This window comes from Cheilinus undulatus, linkage group 23 (genome assembly GCF_018320785.1).
Source record: "Cheilinus undulatus linkage group 23, ASM1832078v1, whole genome shotgun sequence".
In the NCBI taxonomy this organism is placed as follows: Eukaryota; Metazoa; Chordata; class Actinopteri; order Labriformes; family Labridae; genus Cheilinus; species Cheilinus undulatus.
Window position 1 is genome coordinate 33,717,747 of NC_054887.1, and position 17,411 is coordinate 33,735,157.

At 38.0% G+C, this 17,411-nt stretch overlaps 1 protein-coding gene across 3 annotated transcripts in view; it reads right to left on the reverse strand.

Annotated features, from left to right (window-relative positions):
- Positions 1–11,934: 11,934 nt before the first annotated feature.
- usp6nl (USP6 N-terminal like) overlaps positions 11,935–17,411 on the reverse strand; it is a 119,195-nt gene continuing 113,718 nt past the window's right edge. For all 3 annotated transcript variants that reach the window (XM_041780543.1, XM_041780542.1, XM_041780541.1), the window contains one exon: positions 11,935–15,318. In XM_041780543.1, the coding sequence (XP_041636477.1) occupies positions 13,730–15,318 (1,589 nt within the window). In that variant the 3' untranslated portion in view covers positions 11,935–13,729. The remainder of the gene's footprint in view (positions 15,319–17,411) is intronic.

A 17,411-nucleotide genomic window follows, 5' to 3' on the forward strand; every position in this document is an offset into this window, starting at 1 on the left:
ATGTTTATTTTTTCAATTCGAATCCTTTCTGTGGATGGGGCTCCACCAAATGAAAAATTTCTTCTTAGGGGAGGCTCACTCTCCCACACTTTGAAAACCCCTGCTGTAAATAAATGATTTTGTTAACTTAAAATTTTAGAGTGTATTAAGTCAAAATTTAATCCCATCTAAAACTCTGCTTCTTGAATTTTACTTGTGAATTTACAACTTTTAAAACTATCTTGTATCTTGTAATTTTATGTATTGATAATCTCAAAGATTTTGAGGTTTTTCAATTAAAATTTTTTTGCATTTTATTCCTTTAAAATGTCCTTTTATTCATTATTTTCTAAATACATTTATTTTTTGTATTTCCCTAATATTCCATGGTAGTGCATAGTATAATGACACAATGTAATTTTATTATCAGAAATCTCATGGCACTTTCCCAAAATCAAAATCCTTTTGTTTTAACTCTGTAAAATAAGACTGAGCTAAACATCTTATTGAGTGTAAAGCTGTAACAAAGGAAATAGAACGTCATTTTGTTAAAACCTAATGTACTTGAAAAAACCATTGCCAGAATATTTATGTATAAAATGTCCATTATTTGGGCCACCCTAACTAATAAAAAACAACGAAGAGAATCTGTTGATTTGTGAGAAAAAAAAATGTATAACTTTAATTTTTGGAAAGTCAAAAATGTACGAAAAATGAAACATTTGCCTTTAAAAGTTGTACAAGTACTTGAACCAAAACTTTTTTTTTAAATATTAAGGTCAAATATGCATGAAGGAAAATCCTATGAGATTTAGCTGCTTTCCTTTCACAAGTCCTGCGTTTGAGATCCAAATCAAATAATACTTGGACTGGTCAATATGGAAATACTTGTGATTTTATTCTTAAATATTCTATCATCTGGACTAAGAAGAGATGCTGCTGTAAATTTGTTTATCCAGCCACAGTTGATCGTTTGGTTTCTTGAGATTCCTGTCTTTTAGATGTTTTAAATCCATGATTTTAAGAACTTCAAATTACTGAGCTAACGATCAAAATGAAATACAGGCATATCAGACATCTAATACCATGCATCCCTGCTGTACAGGAATGTCACCTACGCTGTTGGGTAGTTGAAAACTCTAAATTTAGCTAAACTCCAGTAGTGTTTGGTTGTAACAAACAATCCTTAAAACCATCCAGGAATAAAATAGACTTCTGTAAAAACAAGTAAAACAGGAAACCATTGTAATCATCACATTTTCATCAACAGTTAATCTACCAGTTAAGTCAATGAAATTTCATAATGAAATGAAAAATGTTTGGTAGTTTACCCAGAGCCAAAGTCTTACAATAGTTTGTTTTGATGACAAATCTAAAGCTATTTAATCCACAATAATCCTCACATTATAATCCTCTCTGAGAAGAAGCAAATGTTTGGCTCTTTCCCTCACAAGTGACTAAAACAATTTCATTCTCCCTCCAAATCTTAGTAAATTAACTTTCTCAGAGAAGAAGAAGATGAATTCCAGCTCTAATATCCCTGATATAATCTTCAGCTCTGCCAGCTTGTGTTGGCAGCTGATGCTATCAGGCAGGAAGCTATTTCAGTCACGTGCCAAACCTTCCCACAATCTTTAGTTTTTATTCTGCTCACAATATAAATCATCATAGAACAAAATAACTTAATTGAGCCTTAGATATTTAAGTGAAAATAAAATCTGCTATGTTAAAAAACATCTTTTTTAGCTCTTCTAATCATAAAATCATCTTATTTACTCGTTTCTGAACACCACTGATGATGAACATCCTTTATAAGCCTCAGAATAAGATTTAATGTTTCCCCGGAGTTTACCATCTGGCAAAGCTTCTGACAGGACAATTCTCTCATGATTCCTCTGTCCTTTTTATCCAGAAAGATGCAGAAGTGCACAAACAAGCAGCTGATTAATGCTATCAGCCCTCCAAAAGAGAGAAAATCCAACAAATAAGAATAAAAAAATTCACTAGACAGATTCAATATCTCCATCAAAGTGCTGTCTAGTTTTCAGAAATGTCACACATAAACACAAGACCTTTTACCACCAAAATATAGTTCCAGACTCTTTAAGGGCTTCCTGGAGCCCTGTTGAAAGTCCACATTTATCGCTAAGTGCTGGTACTTTTTAACAATGTTTTACTACTCCATTACTAACTTGAAAACATGTCTTATCTCCGCTGACTTTCTGGCTGATGTTTGAAACATTATGCCACATTTGGCCACCAGAGGGCAGAGTTTCATTATTAGTGCAGACTCAAACCCTGCAGATATACAGGGACATCTGAATGTCATGTAAATGTTCTTTTTTTTCAGGAAGTTACATTTTCATACATTCTAGATTATTTTTATACAAAGTGAAACATGCCAAGACTTTTAGGTTTAAATATTGATTATTACGGCTCACAAAATAAAACATCCACATTCTCAGAATATTAGAATATTGTGGAAAAGTCCAGTTTTCAAAGGTTTCCTGAGCCGTCATTCCATCACTCTGGTTCAGTTCACACAACCACAACCATGGGGAAGACTGCTGACCTGACAGATGTCAGAGCAGTGGTTCTAAACCTTGGGGTCAGGACCCCACTGGGGGTCGCGAGACACTTGGAGGGGGTCACCAGATGTCTTAAGAAAAACTAAGAATATTTTTTAAAATATCACACCTTCCACGTTACAACAATTTGACCAAATGTGAACCCCTTTTCATCACTTTTTGACTCCAATTTTAGCACATTTTGCCACTTGAAACCCATTTGTGTCAGTTTGATACCCTTTCCGCCACTTTTTTCTGCCTGTTTTTGTCACCTCTAAACCAATTATCTGCCTATTGTTGCCTCATTATTGCCACTATTAACCACCTTTTGCACTCCTTTTTGCCCATTTTAACCACAGTTGTCCCATTTTTGCCGGTTTACATCAATTTTTCATCCCAGTCTACCTAATTTCCCTCAATTTTTTGCACTTTAAAGCAATTTCAGTCACTTTTAAATACCCTTTTACCACTTTTTGTGCCTGTTTTTGCCAAATGAATCCAGTTATGTTTTTTAAAAATCCAATTCCAACACCTTTTTCACAATTTTTTGCCATTATTAACTAATTTAAGCAAGCTTTCCCCCATTTGAAATATGTTTTTAACAAAAGTTATTTTCACTTTAAGAAAGCTATACACAAATGAATAGATAGAGATATTTATTTCTTTGATAAGACAGGTTATTATTTAGGTCAAATATAAAATATGGTTTTCACAGCTTAACCTCACAATCAACCATGATTCTGCTGACCTCCATGGCCCCCAGTTTGGCTGGGTTCCAGAAACCTTCCCCTTTATCCCTCTTCATGGGCAGCCTTGTCTCCACATGACTACTCTAGTATGTTCATGGCTGTTCAACCACCTTCAGGTACAACGGGGCCCCCGGTCTCTGGCACCTTTATTTTGGGGGTCGTGGGCTGAAAAGTTTGAGAACCAGTGGTCCAGAGGACAATCACTGACACCCTCCACAAGGAGGGTAAGCCACAGAAGGTCACTGCTGAAAGGCCAGGCTGGTCTCAGAGGCTGGATCAGAGTAGATTCATGGAATGCTGACTGAAGGAAAAGAAGACCAGGGATGAGCTCAACCTTCAGATGGGTCCAGGATGTGGACTACAAGTGTGGCGTTCATAGTAATAGCCATACCTGAACCAGACCTCATCTCACTTGGGCTAGGGAGAAAAAGAACTGGACCTAAATCCAGGTCCCAGAGTGTGACAGAAGATCTGAGAGGCTCTGAATCTTTCAGGACTTGAAGTCCACTGTTTCCAGTCTTCACAGTCAGTGATGGTTTAGGGTCCACTGGTCTTTGTCAAGTCCAGAGTCCAGGTTGTCAGCCATCTACCAGGAGATTTTAGAGCCTTTCATGATACTGGTTTCCTTTCCACAGTCCCATAGTGAAACCAGAACTACCAGAAACTAGGGCTGAACGATTTTGAAAAATAATCAAATTGCATTTTTTTTCCCCAGTATTATGATTTGATGTGTAATTATTCTTTAAGTTCCTCATCCAACAAACACAATCAATAAGTAATTGTAAATTATAACCAACACCATATTAGATAAAATTAGGGTTGAACATTTTTGAAAAAATATCTTATTGTGATGTTTTGACTTGTATTGCAAATTGGATATGAATTATTTTATTGAATGATCTTTTTTTAAAGTCATCCTCATATTTAATCAGAAAAATGTACAAAAATGAAAACAAAAAAAGATTTTTTTGTAGACTATCCTAAAAAAGGCTCTGAAGTGACTGAATGATATGTAATGAATAGCATCTCAAAAAAGTTTTAAAACAGTATTTTGACTCAATTTTCAGGTGGAAGAAATATTGCAACTTATGCGATTTGAAAATTGTAGCAGGTCATATTGCCATTTAATCTAATTTTTGATTAATTGCCCAGTCCTACCAGAAACTGGTTTACTGACCATGGTGTTACTGGGTTTGATTGGCCATCCAACTGGTCTGTCCTGAACCCCATAGAGGATCTCTTGAAAATGGAAGACCCCAGACTCAACAATCCAGACCAGCTGCTATCAGAGCAACCTGGGCTTCATAACCCTCCAGCAGGACCACGGACTGATCGGCTCCATGACATTTTATAAATCTTTTTTTAAACTGATGTTTAGAGATATTCTTATATTTTTAGGATCGTGGATTTTTGTGAGCTGTAAGTCGTAATCATCAAGATTAAAACAGAAACAGTTTGAAATATTTCACTCTGTAATGATTAATCTAGACCAGTGATACTCAACGCGTGGCTCTAGAGCCACATGTGGCTCTTTCATGATAATTTGTGGCTCTTTTATGTCTTTATTTGAAATATTTTTCCCCCAGAAAACCTTAAAAACAATCAACTTAAACCTCAGAAATGATCCATTAATCATTTTGTTTCCCACTCTTGAACAGTTGGCTTGAATTGTCAGCCTTTATATTTTTGTATGCATATTTCCCTTTGCCTTTATTTGCAATTTTTCCTCCTTTTTTGCCACTTTTAATCTATTTTTCAAGCTTTTATAGCCCAAGTTTGCACCTTCTTTTGCCCCTTTTCACCAGTTTCTTCTTTGTCCTGCTTTTCGATATTTTTCTCCACTTTAATGCCATGTTTTGCCCCTTCTCACCTATTTAAGCTGCCTTTTTCCATTGAATGCCACTTTTTTTTTTTTTTTTTTTTTTTTTTTACAATTTTTGCCCATTTTAGTCTCTTTTCACTCATTTTTTGCCACATTTTCAGTGTTTTTTTCACCACCTGTAACTCATTTTTTGTCATCAATTTTTGCCTTTTGTCACAAATTTTTGCCACTTTCATCCTGCTTTTTGCTTTACTCATTTTTTGGGCACATCTACCATTTTTTGACCATTTTTACCACTTGTAAATCAGCGTTGTATTCAATTTTGCCACTTTTTCTCACCATTTTTGCCAACTTTCACCCATTTTTTGCCACTTCTTTGCTGCTTTTGGACCATTTCACCACTTTAACTTTTTTTTTATTGCCACTTTAACCCGTTTTTGCCACTTTTCACCACTTGGATTGTGTCTCTTGCAAAGGTATTTTTTAAAATAGATCGGCTCTCTGGCTGGGCAGGGTTGAGTAACACTGATCTAGATTAAATGAAAGTTTAACTTCTTGAATTTAATCACAGCAAAAACAACCGTTTCCTGTAAATATTAGGATCCAAAGACACAGAAATGTTTTCAACCCACCTCATTTTATTAAGCAAAGTATCAGAATGATCTGCATTAGTCACTTAACAAAAAACAAAGATTACTTAAGGAATGTAATGAACAGTAAGACAATACTGATCCAAACCAGAGAATAAGGAAGAATACAAAGGAATGTTCATGAGTAAATGTTGAAATGTGTGACTCATTGGTGATGGTGCATTTCCATAATGTGGTTCTGGCTCAGCTCCACTCAGCTCTGTTCAGTTTTGGTATTTCCATCACAGTATAAACTCGGATAGTACACACTGCCATGGCATGTACCTGCTTCTTGGCCTTCTTCAGGTTTTGGCACACCTGCTGGACTGATGTAGACCCCGATGTGATTTCAGGAAAGACTGTTTCGATTATTTACACCAGGATAACTAATGATCTGCACCTTCATGGTAATTCTTGGGTGAATTTAAGCTTTTTAAAGACAGCCCTGACTATGCCGGAAGGCACCCCAGGACCTCTCTGTTTACCCCATGTATTTAGGGGAATAGACAAACAAAGGGGTATGATGCACTAATCAATGATGCATGATATCAGATTTTGCAGGTATCCGATGCACTGATATCAGCAGATTTTAGCTAACGTAGTTCTGTTGGTCCTGCCTAAAACTCTGCAAACTTATTCATGCATACAGCTGATATTTCCAGCTGGCAGCAGACGTTTTCTGCCGATATTATGCAGATAATATCGCGCATCCCTATAAAACTAATGATCCTGATATACTGCAGAATAATCATGATGATGATAAAGTGGCCCATGTGATGCACAATGCATTGCACTGCATTGTGCATCAACAGCACCATTGATATGATAAAATCAAGTCTAAGAAGCCAGGAGACTCTGAACTGGGTTCCAGTCTCCATCCCTAGGTACCTGATCCCTTATGGAATATTTAAAATGGCCAGTAGAGCTGGGACTAGCTGAGCCAGTACCACATGGTGAAAAGGCAGCAGTAGTGTGTAAATGTCTGCGTGTGTGCCAGATGACTCTGCTTGCTGGAGGAAGCGCCAGCAGCTGAACAGTAGTTGACGTGACAGTGTTGAGAATAATAAGACATGATGAAGTAAAGCAAAACAAACCTAGTTCACATCCATCTCCGACTGCAGGAGCGGGAGAAGAGGGAACTACAGTACAGCGATTGAAAAACATGTTACTTGTGGTTACAAAGCAAAATCAGATGGTTTATCAAACATAACATACAGATTATTAGCCCTCATAAATTAGCTCTATTTCTTGAGTCTCTATTCAAGTTGGGATTTAATCAAAAACTACACTGGCCTCGAAAACACTTTAAATACCAATGTACTGTACTTCAAGCATGGAAGAGAAATTAATTGCACGTCAGTTTACCAGAAAAGCAACATCATCTCTAAAGCCCAGCTCAGACCAAAGATTAGCGATCATGTCTGAGGTTTGAATGAGGACGGTGATAGGAAGCTACTCGCACCTCTAATTCTGCTTTGGTCAGAAAGAAATTATTCATTTTAAATGTAAATACTTCAAGAACTTCTTTGTTAGATGTTCAATAGGGCTGAACGATTTGAGAGAATCATCTAATTACGATTTTTTTTAACCAAATATTGCACTGAACTGAACTTAGCACTGATGATAAATGATTTTGACATTTAAAAAGTAAAAAAGAAAAGTTTAAAGGCTCACAATCTGAGAAAAGTAAATTTATTCGTTCAAAAGGTCAAAATATGAAACTGAAAGTGAAAAATAATGTTTTTTTAATGACTAATAGAGAGTCAAAATCATGAGTTTAAAAGGTCAAATTATGAAAATTTGTAATCATGAAATAAAAAATCAAAATATGATTCAAAATTTTAAATTGTGAGTCTAAAAGGTCAAACTGTGGTATTATGAAGTCTAAGTTTGGAGTTGAAAATATGAGATAAAATACAAAATAATTGGTTAAAAAGGTCAAATATCTCTTAAAAATTAGAATTATGAATTAGGGCTGGGTAATTAATCGAAAATGAGATTAAATCCCAATATGACCTGCTGCAATTTTCAAATCCCAGAAGGGTCAATATTTCTTTGACCTGAAATTTGAGTTAAAATACCAGTTTTAAACTTTTTTTTTGCAGCAGAGATGTTATGCACGACATATCATGCAATCATTCAGATGCCATTTTTTTAGAATAATGTGCAAAAAATCCTATCCTCTTCATTTTTGTACATTTTTCTTATTAAATATAAGAATGACAAAACCCTTAAATGCAAGAATTCAAATCCAATTTGCAAAACGAGTCTAACTTACCAGAATGATATATTTTTTTAAGAATTATGCAGACCTTGTCTAGGAATAAGAAGCTTAAGGAATAATCGTGTATCAAATCGCAATTGCAATATTGGAGGAAAAATCACAATTAGATTATTTTCCGGAATCATTCAGCCCCATTATGAATGTTAAAGCTCAAAATATTTTATAAGAAGTCAAAATTATGAGTTGAAATGTTCAAAGTATAAAATTAAAAGTCAAAATCCTAAGTTTGAGTCCAATTTGTGAGATGCTAAATTGAAAATATGAAAGTAAAACACAAATTAATTTCTTTTCCCACATTCCTGACTTCTTATCTAAATATTTTTACTCCTTTTTCAGATTTTGTGACTTAACAAGGATATCTTAAATCATCAGGATAAGTTCATATTTTTTTCAGACTGATGCGACAGTTAGAACAGAAATATGAGATCATCTTGCGGCCGGATTTAACTGTACCACGGGCCGGATTTGGCCCCTGGACCTTGAGTTTGACACCTGTGATCTAATGTATTTCCAACAAAAACGAGCAATAATTCATTCTATATTATACCCAACACAAAATAAGATTAAACTAGGGCTGAACAATTTTGAAAAAATATCTAATTGTGATGATTTTTTACTCATTTTGCAAATTGGATATGAACTGCTGTATTAAAGGGGATGATATCTCTTCTCATATTAAAAAGAAAAACATAAAAAAATGAAGAAAATAGGATTTTTTTGGTACATTATTATTTCAGGTTAAGGAAATATTGCACCTTCTGCAATTTGAACACTGCAGCAGTCATGTTAAACTAATTCGCGAATAATTATCCAGCCCTAATTTTCAATAACTGCATTCATAATTTACAAGGATTTTTCAAGGTTTATTCTTGGGTTTTGTGGCTTTATATTTTTAGAAAGGAAAGTGGATAGAATCAGAAATTGGGAGAAGGGAATAACACGTAGGAAAGGAGCCAGACTGCCCATTCAGAGGACAACTGCCTCAACTGCAGGTCCTCTGATGCCCCTCAGGAGCACAAGTTATTTATTTAAGAAATTCCTAATGCCTAAATGCTCTAAAACCAGCTGTTGACAGATGAAATCACAGGCCACACCGCCCTGACTCGAGCTGCACCAGCTCAGTTCACACAACAGCAACTTGTCCCTGGAAATGTTCTAAAACGGCCTTCTAATGTTGTGAATCTTTGGTCTGAACTGGGCTTAAAACTCAAACTAAGACAAAATAAAACCCTCTTCTACAGTGGAGGCGCTTCAAACTGGAAATCAAAACTGACAGCGACCCGTTGGTCCCTGCTCCCTAATCCTATCATTGGACAGTTTAGTTCTTCTCTTTGAAAAATAACATTCACAAGCATATAGAGTAAATTATTCTCTAATGTCAATATCTGGAAGTAACATATATAAAAAAATAAAGATGGGAAATAAATCGGAGATTTTTCTTTAAATCTCTCAGGAGAATCTTCCCCCACTACTGATAATAACTCAGCATATTAACAAAACAATCCACTGTACATATCAGGCTCTAAAAGATATATACTGTCACCTTTTTGTTAATGATTTACATCCAAAAAATAAAATTAAGTCTTCAGTCAACAGACCAAATTACCCACAGTGGCCATGTTTCTGCACCCTCACACTGGGAGTGGGAATTTCAGACGTTTTTATTCTGTAAATTTCAGGCCACAAACCTCAAGATTCTGACATCTGTTTTTATTTCATTGCCTCCCAGTTGAGAAGTGATGACAAAGACAGTGGATACTGAACATTCAGAGAGAAATTGGACCACATTTCATGTTAAAAACATGTTTGATAGCCTGGTATCTACCATCAGATTGAAGCTAATATTAGCATTCAGCTTCTTAGCTGTCATTTACATTTGACAATCAACATGATAGAAAATGCTTGTTAATCAGCAGCATGTGTGTGTAACTGTTTATTGCTTTAAATATTTATTGATTTACTTAACTTGACCACTAGATGTTGATAAATCCTGTAGGTTAACTGGTCAGGTGGTATGATAAGGTGTTTGTGGGTACAGGTGAACAGGAAGTCAGGTGACATAGAAGGTGGGAATGTACAGCTGATAAATCAAGCAACAGCATTGAATGGTCACGGTTTATACCATCATTTCATGCTAATATTAAGGTAAAGTTCTTACTGAATGTATTTGCATCTCCAACACCTGTGTTGCTCTATCATTAATTTCCACTGTTGCTTTCACTTTACTGTATCATTGGTGCAGTTCAGTGCCCATTTTTCCCACTGGTAGATGGTCTTATAAATACCATAGAGCAGTAGTTTTCAAATGGTGTGGCAAGGCGCACTAGTGAGCCTTAAGGCAAGTCTCGGTGTGCCGTGGGAAATTGTACCATACGTTATTACTACAACTTTATGGCAAGTACTGTAACCAGGCCTGCCCACGGATCTGGACCCCTGAAAAACCCCAGAGATGGACCTCCCAAGATGGGATTGATTGATGATGTCAGTGTATGTGTGTTGGAGCAGTAGCATTGGTGCTAGCATCCTGGCTAACAGTTACCTCATTAAGAGCTGAAAAGCATGGCACAAGCTATTATTGGGTTGAAATTGGTGTTGAAATTATTAATTCATGCTATTTTTAACAAAGTTAACCAATTTTCCTACTCATTTTTGCCACTTCTTAATAGTACTTTTGACTCATTTTCAGTGTTGGGGGTAATGCGATACAAAGTAATCCATTAGAGTACTCAGATTACTTTTTTTGGAGTAACGAGTAACATAATGCATTAGTTTTTCAATTCAAGTAATCCCGTTATTAGTTACATTTTCATAAAAGTAATCCATTACTAAAAGAAAAATCCCACATTTCCTCTCTCGTCCGTGGCTTCATAAAGAGAGAAAGGAAAAGAAGCTCTTTGAAGCATCTGCTCTGTTTGTCCTTCTCTCTTCCTGTAGTCACGTTGGCACCTGCCAGCGGAAAGTAAACATCCTGTGCCATTATGTACACGTTGTTAGCTTGTTGAGCCAGTGAGATTACAGAGGGGACAGCAGGCCACTGTGGAATTATCCCCATTATGATGGATTTTTTGGATGAAAGGGACTTTAAAAGCTCCCTTTGCTTTCGTTGATCAGCTGTTCCAATTACGCACTATTACGCACAGCAGTTGAGTGATTCTGTCTGCCTCTGCTCAGCTTGTTGTCTGATTGTGAGCACGTTAAAGAGATGTAAAGGTTTTCCTGTCTGTTAGCAGTGTTCTCAGGCTGCAGAGATACAGATTATGGGCTGTAAATTATGCTGTACATTGGCATTAGGGTCTGCACATTTAAACGCAGATGTGCGGTCGTTATCTGTCGTTTTTACAACCACCGAGTGGAACGAGTGGCTAAAGGGTTTTAATATTTAGTAATGCAAAAGTACTCTAATGCGTTTTAGAGTTTTAGAGGTAGGTAACGCAGTAACGTATCAAATTATTTTTCTCAATCTGTAACGCAGTAATCTAACGAGTTAATTTCATAAGTAACGCTACCCAACACTGCTAATTTTTTGTCACTTTTATGGAACTTTTTGCCACATTGAACCCATTTTTGCTACCTTTTTGCCACTTTTCACCTACTGTTGCTACTGTTTGGCCATTTTTCCGAATTTTGCCATCACTTTTAACCTCTTTTTACTACCTTTTAGCAACTTTAACCCTTTTTTGCCACTTTTCTGCCACTTGTGATCTATTTTGCCACCTTTTTGACACTTTTAACCCATTTATGCCACCTTTTTGCCAATTTTTGCCCACTTTTGCCTTTGTTTGACAGCTTTTTTTGCCCAATTTTGCCCTTTTTCTATTACTTTTAACCCATTTTGACAACCTTTTAACAACATTTAACCTTTTTAAGCCATTTGTAAGCCTTTTTTTGCCACTATTTTGACACTTTTTTATTTTTTTTTTATTTGTTACCAATTTTTGCCCATTTCTGACTTTGTTTTCCCACTTTTTGCCCAATTTTGCCAAGTTTTTTTTTTTTTTTTTTTTAATCACTTTTAACCTATTTTTGAGACCCTTTGCCCACTTTTCCCATCTCCATGATCCCCCAGTTGGCTGGGCCCCAGCGAGCTCTCCCTCTTATCCCCTTATAGGCCACCTTGACTGTAACATTATTTAAAAAGTCTATTTTGTATCGATTAAAACATGGTGTGCCTTGAGATTTTGGCTAAACCTTAGGTGTGCCTTGGGTAAAGAAATTTTTAAGATCACTACCATAGAGGATTCAAATAATAAAACTATGAGGCTTATAGCCACTAAGTTCAGGTTAAGACCACTGACCTGTACCCTGTTCTGGAAATAAAGAATTTTTGGGGTAGCTAGCTAGTGGGTTTTACCTCAGACTTAACTATGTCTAAAATTAACATTATTATCTTTAATAAAGGTCTTACCTATTGTATCCAGTGATTAAGAACTGTGACGTGCTTGAACGCAATCTGATGGTAGCCAGTGTTATTAAACATGTTTTTATGGTCATCCGTCCGTACGTACATACATCTCTATGGTCATACATGCATTTATCCGTTCCTGCCATTCTTGTGTATATCTCAGAAAAGCTTTGACAAATTTCCCTAAAACTCTGAATTAATGTTCACTCTGGATGCACTGATTATATTTTGGATGCTTTAGGTCAAAGACTGAGGTCATTTGGCATCATGTTTATCCCTTTCTTGTGAATGTAGTATATCAAGAGTTTTCTTGAAACTTTGCTCAAATGTTCGCTTGAACTTGAGTATAACCTTTGAGGTATAAGGTCAAAAACCAGCACAGCCCCTCCTCTAGACCTACATCTATACTTTCACTTTTTGGCAGTTGTATACCTGCGAGAGGCATACACAGCTATGTGCAGAAGTTGTAGGCATGTAGGGTGTTAATGCTCCATCGAGGGCTTGATGGGCCACAACCTGGGGCTGGAGGGGAGTGCATGTCAATGCATAGTGTTGCTTTGCAACCAAGGTCAAGCTCTATGCCATCTCTCTTGTCCAGGCCTTTTCAGCCCTGGTAGTGCACCCCTCTATCCAGCCGGACGGTACCCTAGGCCATGCTTGCTCCCCACATCCACCCTTTACTCCCTCTAAAGGGGTGGACTTTTTTTATGGGAGTATTTTCCTATGCCCCTGGTAATATGCAAGGACATTCTGGGGTTGTGTATGCCCTCAGGCAGTTTAGTTGCCATATCTATGCCTTACTTCAGCCTTGATTTTTGGCCCTAACATGCCTTAAAGTTCTGCACAGTACTGTAACTGCCAGGCGGTATTCCAGTTTAACCTGAACTTTGGTTTGATCGCTATCCAGATTTTCAGTATCAGTTGTCTTTGGCATTACATTTCACTAATGAAGCAATAACATAGAAACAGTAGCTGGAATTTCTACATTTAAAGGACTTGATTTACAACAGTACAACCTGATAACATTTGGCCTTCCCACCATTGTGACATCACAGGAACATGGCTGCCATGGGACCATAGTCAATATTTCTATTTTTCTTTTAAAGTGATCAGTAAAAACATCAGAGGCTGGTGTTTGCTGCAATATTACAGTGCAGCTTGACAGTCAGAAGGTCAGTACTTCACACATAAAGAGCAGAACAGAACCAGGTCCCTAACAGCGCAGGGACGACTGCTCCTCTTTAGCACAGTGTCAGTGACTACTCCTCAGTTTTTTACAGTGTCTCACTTCTTCCAATCACAGCAGCATGGACTCCTGCATGGCAAACGCCTCCTGTGCGTGCCTGTAGTGTGATCCTCCAAACAGCTGGGGGAGCTGTTGCCTTATGACAGGCTGCTGCTCCTGGAACTGTGTCCTGTAATGAAGCAGACTGTTGGGGTTTTCGGGAAATGTGAATTCCTGAACAGGAGACATTTGGGCTCGCTGGAAGCTGGGCGATCGGGGCATCCCACCCGGGGACGGAGGGGGCAGCTCACTCTCTGGCGCCCACGTAAGTTTGTCTACAGGCCGCCGAGGCCGACCCTCTGGATTATAGTGCTGGTTTGCGTCCACTCTCCGATGCCCTTCAAACCTGTAGTCCACTGGGGCGTAGACTTGTGTGGCGGAGGTGAGCTGTTGTAGGTAGATTGGGGTGGAGCTTCCCTGGGATTCCAGCTGCAGGGAGTGCTCTGGATGAGGCCTGGCGGGTTGCAGGTTGTGGCTGGAGTTTGGTGGCGGCTGTCTGCGGTAGGTGGTGTAGGAGTTGTTCATCAAAGCCTTCTCTGGGGAGAGGCTGTTTGATGGTCTTTGGGTGGTGGCGTATGCTCGTTCTCCATACACCACGTTGGAAGGTGGAGTAAACCGGGTTGGTGGATGGTACAGTCTGTCCTCTCCTCTTTGGTCTAGACTTATACTATAAGCGGGATGTAAAATGGGGACCTCGGTTGGTCTTCCTGGGGAGTGCTGCTGAGGAGGAGTGTGGTACTGGTTTTGGTTGCCAGGGTAGCCGGCCTGGATCCTGGCAGGACTGTTGTGGGGAAATGTTGGAGGAACAGGATGCTTAGGCATCCTGGGAACTGATGCAACAGAGACAACACTACCAGCAAGGCTGGGTCCACGGTTGGGGCTTCCAGGATGGAGGGACGATACGCTGAAGGGTGTCTCACTGCGAGGAGTCCTCATTCTGGACGGAGGTCTCTCAAGCTCCAGGATCTCAAACTCTTGCTCTGGTAGCCCTGGCACGTTGTCATACTGTGAAGCATTGGAACCTCGGTTGGACCCAGGCACAAAGCCCTTTGAGCGTGGTCGGCGGTGGAAGAGGGCAGAGTCTTCAGGGCTGGACGGGGCGGGGGATGCTCCTCGGCTACGCTGGATCTCCCGGGCTGCTGCTGCTTTTGCTGCTTCCAGTTTTGTCTCAGAGGGTTTGTACCAGCGCGGCGTGATTTCCCTGTGAGAACTGGAGGCTGCGTTGGAGTTGTGGTTGGCGGTGGCGTGGCTCTGCTTCCTTCTTTCCACAGTAGTGGGCTGAGGTGTCGGGGTGGGTGCCAGGGTTGGTGTTGTCCCCCTCTCAGGTGTTGTGGAGTTGGACTGCTTTTGATGCTCGTTGGGGATTTCACCTGATCCCCTGGAGCGGGCCTTGTGGTGGCGGATCGGTTTCTCAAGCGAGTCCCGGCGTGCCCTGCTCGGGGGACGACTATCCCGTTGACGGTCAGGCACAGGGCTTGGGTTCCGTGGAGGCTCGACTGGCTCAACATGGCTTTGACCGTTGCCCACGTGGTTCGGCCCATCTACTGTCACCTCAGGTGGTAGCTGCCCTAGAGGCTTCTTGGGAAACTCTTCCTCTTTACCTGCAAGACCAAAACAAGGGATAAACATCAGAACATCATCAGGAAACCAAATGAACAGTGATGGTGAAGACACTGGTGCTGATTCACGTCAGATGAGGAGTCACAACAGGGACATGGAGTCATGCAACACCACTGCCATAGAGAGGTAAAAGTAAAGGAGAATTACACCCATGACAACATATAACCACACAGCAAACAGCAAAGGACATAAAAAAGTCAGAATCAGTGGTTTTTATTCGTTCTTGGATTGCTGGGGGGCTCGAGGTGGGAGTGAACCTAACATACAAGAACATTCACCAGGATGGCAGAGATACTCCCAACTGGACTCCTCAAAGATATATGCCATAGTCATTTTTCAGGTAACAATATTTACCTTAATATTTTACATAAAAAATTACAGTAAACAGGAACATGAACAGTGAGTCGACAGAGTGATGGGTGTTCTGGGGGCTTCAAGGCCAAGTGTGATCATCACAGTCAGGTCACATCAGCTGGTGGAAGATTAAGGTGCTAAATGAAGAGTGAACTTATCAGCACTGGTTCCCATTCCGCAATATTTTGAAGACCTAATCAAATGATCATTGCCCTTTTCCTCAGCAAAGATGGTCCAGAAAACGCAGGTAGGGAAGCTAACCTAAGCTACTGGACAATGCAAGTGTGGAAGAAAGTGAAAAGGTCATTTTGGTATGTATGAATGTATGTATTGTTATATTTCTATGTAGTTTGTCCTGTTTACGTATGTTGTCATGTTTTAATGTATGTAGTTTTTTTTTACGTGTAAATGTACCCATGTTGTTGTGTGTTAATGAATATGTTGGCATATGTCAATGTATGTAGTTTGCCATGTGTTGACATGATCATTTCGCATGTGTGAAGGCATGTAGTTTGACATGTTTTATGTAATCATGACAAAAAGTATGTTGTCATGTGTTAATGCATTTATGTTGGTAATGTGTTATTGCATGTATATTTGTCATTTGTGATAATGCATGTAGTTTTAAATGTGTAAATGCATGTATTATTTGCCATGTGTTAATGCATGTAGTTTTGTCATGTGTTATTGTATGTATTTTTTTCATGTGTTAATGCATATAGTTTGTCATGTGTTAATTCATGTATTTTTATCATGTGTTTAATGCATGTATTTTTGTCATGTGTAAATGCATGTATTTTGGTCATGTGTTATTGCATTTATTTTTGTCATTTGTTAATGCGTGTATTTTGTCATGTGTTAATATATGTATTTTTGACATGTGTTAATACATGTATTTTTTGACATGGTTTAATGCATGTATTTTTGTCATGTGTGAATGCATGTGTTTTATCATGTGTTCATGCATATAGTTTTGTCATGTTAATCTATGTATTTTTTGTCATGTGTTAATACATGTATTGTAATCATGTGTAAATGCATGTATTTTTTTCATGTGTTAATACATGTATTTTGTCATGTGTTATTGCATGTAGTTTTGCCATGTGTAAATGCATGTATGTTTGTCATGTGTTAAAACATGTATTTTTATCATTTATTTTTGTCATGTTAATGCATGTATTTTTGTTATGTGTTAATGCATGTATTTTTTGTCATGTATTAATGCATGTATTTTCATCATGTGTTAATACATGTATTTTTGATGTGTTAATTCATGTATTTTTGTCGTGTTAATGCATGTATTTTTTTGTCATGTGTTAATACATGTATTTTGTCATGTGTTAATGCATGTATTTTGTCATGTTAATGCATGTATTTTTGTCATGTTAATGCATGTATTTTTGATGTGTTAATTCATGTATTTTTGTCGTGTGAATGCATGTATTTTATCATGTCTTAACGCATGTATTTTTGTCATGTTAATACATGTATTTTCGTCGTGTTAATTCATGTATTTTGTCATGTGTTAATACATGCATTTTTTGACATGTGTAAATGCATGTATTTTTGTCATGTGTTAATATGTGTATTTTTGACGTATTAATTCATGTATTTTTGTCATGTGTTAATGCATGTATTTTTGTCGTGTGAATGCATGTATTTTATCATGTCTTAACGCATGTATTTTTGTCATGTGTAAATGCATGTATTTTTGTCATGT